General features: G+C 43.0%; 1 protein-coding gene across 4 annotated transcripts in view; it reads left to right on the top strand.

The window, feature by feature from the left end:
• Positions 1-4164: 4164 nt before the first annotated feature.
• Positions 4165-10186, top strand: part of atp11a (ATPase phospholipid transporting 11A) — a 117498-nt gene continuing 111476 nt past the window's right edge. For all 4 annotated transcript variants that reach the window (XM_052499512.1, XM_052499513.1, XM_052499514.1 and 1 more), the window contains exon 1: positions 4165-4611. In XM_052499512.1, the coding sequence (XP_052355472.1) occupies positions 4573-4611 (39 nt within the window). In that variant the 5' untranslated portion in view covers positions 4165-4572. The remainder of the gene's footprint in view (positions 4612-10186) is intronic.

The raw sequence follows: 10186 nt of genomic DNA, 5'->3' as shown, positions 1-10186 counted from the left end.
TTCTAGTTTTCGCAGTTTTTTGTTAGTTTTTTCCAACGTGTCAAGTAATTATCTTTTTGTTTTCTCATGATTCGGTTGGGTCTAATTGTGTCGCTGTGCTAGGGCTCTGTGGGGTCTGTTTGTGTTTGTGAACAGAGCCCCAGGACCAGCTTGCTTAGGGGCCTCTTCTCCAGGTTCATCTCTCTCTGTAGGTGATGGCTTTATTATGGAAGGTTTGGGAATCATTTCCTTTTAGGTGGTTGTAGAATTTAACGTCTCTTTTCTGGATTTTGATAATTAGCGGGTATCGGCCTAATTCTGCTCTGCATGCATTATTTGGTGTTTTACGTTGTACAATGAGAATATTTTTTGCAGAATTCTGCATGCAGAGTCTCAATTTGGTGTTTGTCCCATTTAGTGAATTATTGGTTGGAAAGCGAACCCCACACCTCACAACCATAAAGGGCAATAGGTTCTATAACTGATTTAAGTCTCTCTCTCTCAATTAAATTCAATTAGCTCTATTGGCATGACACTGTCCCTCATTAAATGGCAGGCAGCAATGTAGTGCACTGCCAACCCACAGCTCTCTGTGTCCTCCCGCAACAAGATGGTTAGCCTCAGAGAGGTCTTTGAAACCTTGAATAAGGGTTTCAAATTTGGGGAAATGACACTCTCTAATTGTTTTATATTTGTGACATTTTGTCAGGAAATACAGCTCTGTTTTGCTTTCTGCTGTGGTGCAGTGGTTGCACAGATTTTCCTCTGCAGGGTGCCATGTTTTGTTTTGACTGGGTGCTGATACAGAACCCCTCCACTGGTTTCTTGGGCTCAGTGCTAGTGAATGACACTCAACCTGTCTTCAACATAAGGGAGGTTTCTGAGTCAAAGATGAACAGGGTGATTAGCTCACTAAAGAACTCTAAAGCCAAAGATGTGTTTGGGCTGGACTCTACCTTTCGTAAAAACTACAAAGAGTCACTCATTGGCCCCATTACTAAGGTCACCAACACATCTATTGGTCTCGGGGTGTTTCCAAGGGTATGGAAGTCGGCCATAATAACGCCCATCTTTAAATTGGGCGACCCTGTGTAACGGATGTGAAACGGCTAGCTTAGTTAGCGGTGTGCGCTAAATAGCGTTTCAATCGGTTACGTCACTTGCTCTGAGACCTTGAAGTAGTAATTCCCCTTGCTCTGCAAGGGCCGCGGCTTTTGTGGAGCGATGGGTAACGATGCTTCGAGGGTGACTGTTGTCGTTGTGTGCAGAAGGTCCCTGGTTCGCGCCCGGGTATGGGCGAGGGGACGGTTTAAAAGTAAACTGTTACACCTGCTGACGTGAGTAACTACAGGCCCATTAGTATACTACCTGTGATGTCAAATGTTGTTGAAAAGTGTGTAGCAGAACAACTCATTGCCAACCTCAACAACAGCCCGTTCACCTTACACTCCATGCAGTTTGGCTTCAGAGCGAAACACTCCACAGAAACAGCCAACTGCTTTCTTCTGGAAAATGTGAAGTCCAAGATGGACAAAGGGGGCATTGTTGGGGCTGTGTTTCTGGACCTAAGGAAGGCTTTTGATACTGTTAACCATGAGATTCTCATCACAAAATTGTCCAAGTTCAACTTTTCCCCCGATGACTTGAGATGGATGAAATCATACCTTGAAGGCAGAACTCAGTGTGTCAGAGTGAGCAATGAGCTGTCGCCCACTCTTAGCTATGATGTGGGCGTGCCCCAAGGGTCAATACTGGGGCCCCTCCTGTTCAGCCTGTACATTAATGATCTGCCTTCTGTCTGTACTGGGTCTGAAGTTCAAATGTATGCAGATGATACAGTGATATATGTGCATGCAAAGAGCAAACAACAAGCTGCACAAGAACTCACTACTGTAATGGTCCAGGTTACAAAGTGGCTCAGTGACTCGTGTTTGCATCTCAATGTGAAAAAAACTGTTTACATGTTCTTCACAAAGAGGGCAACAGATGCTACTGAACCAGATGTCCATGTGTCAGGGGAGAAGCTCCAGGTGGTATCTGATTTTAAGTACTTTGGCATCATACTTGATTCCAACCTCTTTTTTAAAAACCATGTGAAAAAGGTCATTCAGATAACCAAATTCAACCTAGCTAATTTCCGATTTATACGAAATTGTTTGACTACAGAGGTAGCAAAACTGTACCTCAAATCTATGATACTCCCCCACTTAACATACTGCTTGACTAGTTGGGCCCAAGCTTGCTGTACAACATTAAAACCTATTCAGTCTGTCTACAAACAGGCTCTCAAAGTGCTTGATAGGAAGCCCAATAGCCACCATCACTGTTACATCCTCAGAAAGCATGAGCTCCTGAGTTGGGAAAATCTTGTGCAATACACCGACGCATGTCTTGTATTCAAGATCCTAAATGGCCTGGCCCCCACTCCACTCAGTATTTTTGTTAAACAGAAAACCCAAACATATGGCAGCAGATCCACAAGGTCTGCCATGAGAGGTGACTGTATAGTTCCCTTAAGGAAAAGCACCTTTAGTAAATCCGCTTTCTCTGTGAGAGCTTCCCATGTCTGGAATACACTGCCTTCAGACACACATAACTGCACCACCTATCAACATTTGTGATCATAATTCACAAATGTTGTCTGAATACATGGCTAAAGGTCAATCAGATTTGCTTTTTGAACATGGTTGCTATGTCTTGCTTGTCCTATGTTGCTCTGTTCCATGTTGTCTGTAGTTTGCTCTGTCTGTATGGATGTCTTGCTTGTCCTTGTTGCTTTTATGATGCTATGTCTTTTGTCTTGCTGTCTTTTTGTTCTATGTTGCTATGTCTTGCTTGTCCTATGTTGCTCTGTCTGTATGCTATGTCTTGCTTGTCCTATGTTGCTCTGTCTGTATGCTATGTCTTGCTTGTCCTATGTTGCTCTGCGTGTGCTCACTGCTCAATGATTGTCTATATTGTAATTGTTTTTAATAACCTGCCCAGGGACTGCGGTTGAAAATTAGCCGGCTGGCTAAAACTGGCACTTTTACTGAAACGTTGATTAATGTGCACTGTCCCTGTAAAAAATAAAATAATCTCAAACTCAAACTCAGACTGTGTTGTAATTTGGTTGGATCTGATATATTGGACGTTCTGGTCCTAAGGTGTCAGTGTGTTATTAGAACAGGTTTGTGAACTCTCTCTCTCCCTCTCACAAACACACACACTTTTTGATTTAAGTTTATTATAGCCTGCACGTGCCAAAATGAATTAGGCTTTATGGTTCAAAACCTTACCATGGTGCGCTGCCATGCATTAACGGGGAATTTGCCATTCCATTTGGTTTCTAACTCTTAGTCTATGCAACAGCTTTGTGAATTAGTTAAGAACCTCTTTAGGATTGGCCCCTTTTTTTCAATTTTCGCCTAAAATAACATACCCAAATCTAACTGCCTGTAGCTCAGGCCCTGAAGCAAGGATATGCATATTCTTGGTACCATTTGAAAGGAAACACGTTGAATTTTGTGGAAATGTGAAAGGAATGTAGGAGAATATAACACATTAGATCGGGTAAAAGACAATACCAAACAAAATAAACTGTTGTTTTATATATTTTTTTTTACCATCATCTTTGAAATGCAAGAGAAAGGCCATAATGTATTATTCCAGCCCGGGTGCAATTTAGATGTTGGCCACTAGAAGGCAGCAGTGTGTGTGCAAAGTTTGAGACTGATCCAAGCAACCATTGTATTTCTGTTCAAAATGTTGAATCAAGACTGCCCAAATGTGCCTAATTTGTTTTTTAATAACTTTTCATGTTCAAAACTGTGCACTCCCCTCAAACAATAGCATCGTATTATTTCACTGTAATAGCTACTGTAAATTGGAAAGAGCAGTTAGATTAACAATAATTTATGGGTTCTGCCAATATCAGATATGTCTATGTCCTGGGAAAAGTTATTGTTACTTACAACCTCATGCTAATCGCATTAGCCTACATTAGCTCAACCGTCCACAGGGGACCCACCAATCCTGAATAAGTTTTTTAAGCGATTCTGCTGAGAAAAGACATGAGCGTGCATGCCTGACCGAAACTGATACATTCCAGTAGGCAAGTGTGTGACACTATATTGCGCAAGCGCTTACGGCTCCCAGTGACGTGGCCTATGATGGAAGAAAAACGTTTATTTCCCACAGCCGAGAGCCAAGAAGATTACCCGCGCGAGGAAGGTGAGAGAGAGAAGGCAGGAGAGGGAAAAGAAGACGCTACTTCTGACTAGTAGAAGTAGGGGACTTTGCGTTTGAAACATTAGGGAAGAATACCGCCCTGGCTGCTGAATCATAGACTAACATGTCAGCATATGAATGAAACCAGAACTATGAAAGCGCGTGGACATTTGAGCTTTACCTTTCATAGAGAGACCAATAGGTGACTGACTGATTGTATAGGATTACAATAGTCGCACACAGACTATTATAGTTCTTAGGCAGAAAAGGGGGACCGTCCGAAAATCATGGAGTATAGAGTAGAAATAAAAATTAGCTAGCGTTAAAAGATTAAAGAAGACTTCAAAAAATAAATTGCCCGGAGCATCTGGAACCTGTTAAATAATGGATTTTAGCTCTATTCGCAAGTTGATCACCAGATGGGTAAGTAGCCTATTGCACTGAATTACTTTATTGGAATCGATTTGCTTGTGCCAAAGCAAAAGTCTATGGGGTTTAGCCTACTATTGTACAGTAGAATACCAACTTGTTGGTCAGGTTGTTGCGGTTTTACAGTCTATTCTCAATTAAACATTGTTGCGTTTCTATGAACAATTGTGTGTTTCCATTTCCCATGTTGCCCTTTACACTCGTACCCATATACCGGATGAAAATGATAGATTACGGCATTAATAAACTCCCCCAAAAATATCCCAATGCCCCAGGGCAGTGATTGGGGACACTGCCCTGTGTAGGGTGCCGTATTTCGGAAGGGACGTTAAACGGGTGTCCTGACTCTCTGAGGTCATTAAAGATCCCATGGCACTTATCGTAAGAGTAAGGGTGTTAACCCCGGTGTCCTGGCTAAATTCCTAATCTGTCCCTCAAACCATCACGATCACCTAATAATCCCCAGTTTACAATTGGCTCATTCATCCCCCTCCTCTCCCCTGTAACTATTCCCCAGGTCGTTGCTGCAAATGAGAACGTGTTCTCAAATTTACCTGGTAAAATAACGGATAAATAAATACATTTGGAAGGTAATGGCTGTACAGGAACACTCAATATATGACGTCAGAGCACCGGCTCTGCACTACACGGCGCTGTGTGGGTTTTGACTGACAGCCTTTATGAATTTGGGTACCACGCACGACAAAAAGTTACCCCTAACCCACCCTCTAATTGGGCAACATTTTGCACATTTTTTGTTCTCTGAATAAATTAAGATTACTTTATGTATTTTGAAAGATGAGACATTGAGGATTATAGTAAATACCGCTTTGATGTCATACAAGCAAATGTGAACTTCACATTTCGAAATAAAACTCATGCCGTATACAGTGTCTCAACGTTTAACATCATTATGTTTTATGTACAGTTACAAGATGACATGTCGTCATACCCTATGTTGGTCTGAACAGAATGAGACTTTGTCTATTGTGAAGAAAATGTGTCTGCAGACGCACCCGAATGCACTCATGACTCCTTTCTATGTACACCAAAATTACGATCTGTTTCTCTGAATTGCCTTGTGAAAGCTGTTAGATCGTATTTTATAATTTAGATAGTCATGATGGCAATAGAACAAGCTTTCAAATCATGCCCACCTGACCCAGACTGCGATTTATAACGGGCCGTTTTTGGAATGTAAACATAACAATAATGCAATTGAACTCATGAGGTAGAGGCCCCTGGTAAAGGCCTGTAAAAACAGCAACAACCCAATAATGCAAATATACACTTCTACCAATTTATTTATGTTCTGTGTTGCATGTTAAAAGATGAAGCAAAATATATTACAGATATCCATAAACCACCTGTTCATAAATTTACATCAGAGGAGGCTGGTGGGAGGAGCTATAGGAGGACAGGCTCATTGTAATGAATGGAATAAATGGAACAGATTCAAACATGGTTTCCATATGTTGGATGTGTTTTGATACCGTTCCATTTGTTCTATTTCAGCTAATGAGCCCATCTCCTATAGCTCCTCCCACCAGCCTCCTCTGGCTTACCTAACACACCTTTTTTCTTTAGACATTAGACCACCAGCCTCCTCTGGCTTACCTAAAGCAAACAAACACTCCTTTTTTCTTTACACATTAGACCATATGACTAGCGTAGTTGTGTGGAGAATGATGTAATCCAGTGGTTTTAGGGCTGATGTGTGCTGCTGGGGAAATCAATAGGTTACATCGGAGCCTATGGGCCGTGGGTTATCCAGTTCAGTACAGTAATGCGTGTTTGGCGCTAATCCAGAGGGCTGCTCCCATGAGGCCACGGGGTTCGAGGCATTTGGAGAAGCTTATGGACATATTACTGACTGTAGCCAAGCAATGCGGCTTGGTTGGGTTGTGTTTCGGAGGACGCATGGCTCTCAGCCTTCGCCTCTCCCGAGCCCGTGAGGGAGTTGTAGTGATGAGACAAGACGGTAACTACTAACAATTGGATACCAAGAAATTGGGGTGAAAAAGGGGGTAAAAAAAATCAAATACATTTTAAAAAACTACACAGAACATCAATGGACTAGTCGGTGTATACATGCGAGTCGTCCAGCGCGTCACCTCTGAAGGCCATGACTGTAGCCGCGTGTTGAGACGTGTGTTTATCAGCAAACAGACGGGCTGACAGACAGACTCTGATTCACACAGCCTCGCTCTGTTGAGATATGATGGGCGTGAATTAAAGAACAGCAAATAGTGATGTTGTCTTGGTGATTGGCTACAAACCTACACCCAGAGGACTTCACTACATACATGACTATTGAATAACATACTGTAACTTTTGATGGGCATCAATGGTGTCTATTAGAGAGCGTGACAGTGAGTAGAGGGAGAGAGGAAGGCAACCCATTGGATGCAGTACGCACTGGGTCAGTTAGTCACAAAAAGCTCGGGCCCCCCTGAACTTTGATCTAATGCGTAGAAATGCTGTCTGGCATTAGGAGAGGAGGCCATTTACACACACACACACACACACACACACACACACACACACACACACACACACACACACACACACACACACACACACACACACACACACACACACACACACACACACACACACACACACACACACACACACACACACACAGTTATGCAAGTGTACCTTCTTTAGGTTGACAATTTCAAATTGTCATTCCCGCAAAAGTGTTCAAAGGCAGCACTGTAATCTTTGTAGCTGTCAGTTTGCACAAGGTGCCCGCTGTTCCTCGCCTATGATGTATTGGTGGGTTATGAAACCAAAATACTAATTCATCCATAGAGCTGAAGCCGTGAGTGAAATTGCTGTTTCTTACAATGATGAGGCTCGTTGTACAGACTTTTTTCTGTGTGTAGCACTGTGTTTTGGGCTCATCCCCTGACAATGGTTTGCTACTGATGAATACGTTATTCCTTTGGGGTAATTCCCTGTGTTCTGCCTCAGGGGAAATCAGCCAGGACACAGGAATCAGGACATTATCAATGATTCTGTCATCAGTCTCAGCCAATGACATCTGTTCGCTATTCAATTACTTGGTTCCCGGAGCAGCTACTCTTCCCTATTCCTGAGGGTTCACTCAAAACACAAGTACAAAATCATACACAGAAACATAGAAACAACAACAGCATAGAGACAGTAATGCATTATTCATTAACACGAAGGTGAGCGATGAAACATGTATGAAGCAGATCGGGCGACCGACCGACAGACACAAGCACACAACAGTAACACACTGGTCAATACTAGAAAGGTGGGACAGAGCCTGAAACTCCCGGGCCGTGGCTGTTTGGCTGCTGACTAATCAGCTCGTCTGGACAGGAAGTCTCTCTCCTGCTGACTTCCTGTCTCCTGGGCATTAGGTGAGGAGTGGGGGAGCTCTCTCTCTCTCTCTCTCTCTCTCGCTGTCCACATAGATAGATAATCTCATTTATACTCGCCAGGGGGAGGGACCTTAATGAAACACTAGAACCATGTCATGATATAATGGGATCATGTTGTTGAGAGGTGATTATGAGGTGAATATACAGACATGTAAATGATCATATCTGACTGCACAATGGATCTCTCCAACTGGGACAAGAAGATATTGAATTAACTTGCTTTGAAAGGGAAACTCATGAGCATGTAATGTAGCCTATACTCTGTTATATTAGCTGTACTGTATAGCACGTTCTTAGTGTTTCATTATTCCTGATAGTCAGTAATACAGTACTACAGCATCTGTGTCCACCAGTGGGATATTTACACACGGTCTACTGCCTATGTATGGTGTTGTGACTGTTGTGCTGTGTTTCTAGGGACAGAACGGGACAGGAGGGACGTTTTGGGATTAGTAGGATCTGAGCTAAACGGATAACGGGCCATGACACCACTTGTCGTTAGTGTTTAGACTTAGGATCCGGTCATGGGTTTCTAAAGTTCACACAAACATTTTATCTGATCAAAAAATATTTTTGCTGTTGTTGTGTAAATTACATCAATTCAAAAGCTGTACTGTACATTACAATATGATGTAATATGCTTGGCCTCTTTAAAACCATTTTTCTGAGATAAAGAAAAAAAAGCTCATTCCCTTGATGTAGGCTTGCTGCATGAAAATACTATGCAACTCTCAATGGACATGAGTACGTATTTCCCCTGAAGACCTCACTCATAGAGCTTCGACTCAAGCTTCCCGTATTGATCTAGCTGTAGCCAGGTTAAATAGCGGGTATTATGACTGTGTGAGCTGTGTAATCACAGTGTTATCACACCTCGCTGCACCCACCCTCTGTGTCTCTCGGTCCAGGGTCTTTCAGCCAGGTGGTAATAACATATGACTTAACACCCTCATACTGTACGTGTGTCTCTGTGCGGACAGACGAGGCTACTTCTTGAACCGGGATCCACAGAGCTCCTCCTTATTCCATTTTGTCTTGTTGCTCTCCTTTAAGTATCCGGTTTATTCCTTTCCATCCAATAACAATGACATTCTACTTTCCATTCATTTGGTTCCAACATGGTGCCCATCATAATTCTAGAATCTCAAAGCAAGTTGACCACCAAACTCTGTATATCTTTGGCCCTGCCTATAACTATTGAGCTGCTACAGCTCCAGTATTACCAACCGTACTGCTGAGTATCAACCTACACAGGGAGGGCCCTGTGGACCAAGAGGCTGGTGATGGATTGCAGTGATTTAATGGAGCAGAAAAGGCCACACCAGGAGAGATTGAGCCAGTGAGTGTTTGAACTTGGTAATGTTCCACGTGTTGGTTCCTGGCCCTTGGATAGGAACACTAAACAGTGCTGATAAAGGGGGGCATAACCCTTAATGCCGCCCCTCTCAGAGAATCAGATCTCACTACACAGCACACACTCATTCTTTAGAGATCACACAGAGACAGGAACATTGCTCAGGTGCATCTCAAAAGGTTGAAATGGCTTTGGGCTCAATTCAATCCAATCTCAATGACGGTACTCTTTCTTTTAGCAGTGTTTTGTTATCAGGTCACTGGTCCCAGAGCCCAGAGGGAGCTGCTCAAAACCTGTTCCATGTGATCCAACTGAAACGGCTCTAATCTACAGTGATGTCAGGATGAAAGTAGCCCAGCACTACACATTCATAAAACTGAATGTAGATAGAAATGTGATAGAACACTGTGTGATAGAACATTGTCCATTCTACACAATACATTTCTATGTGGAGGGATCGTTCAGGACATTCTGTCCTTGAGAACAGAGCCCCTCTACCTATCCACAGCAGTGTCAGAGGAGAATGAGCCAGCCTAGCACAGCAGACAGTGGTGATGTAATAGCAATGGATGGTGGATGAGCGTTTGTCAGTTTGATAGGACCTTAGTGAAGTGAAGCGTGAACGTCCTCACTGTTCGAAGAGAGATTCTCAACTTCTAGACTTGATGAACTGCACGCTCAGCCTGGAAATAAATTATGAAAGATAGAGAGAGAAAGAGCTTGACAGAGATGGCGAGAGATGGCGAGAAAGAGCTTGATAGAGATGGCGAGAGGAAGTGAAAGAGAGGGGGGAGTGGCT

This window comes from Oncorhynchus keta, chromosome 37 (assembly GCF_023373465.1).
Source record: "Oncorhynchus keta strain PuntledgeMale-10-30-2019 chromosome 37, Oket_V2, whole genome shotgun sequence".
Lineage (NCBI taxonomy): Eukaryota > Metazoa > Chordata > Actinopteri > Salmoniformes > Salmonidae > Oncorhynchus > Oncorhynchus keta.
This window is presented reverse-complemented; position numbering and strand designations above follow the sequence as displayed.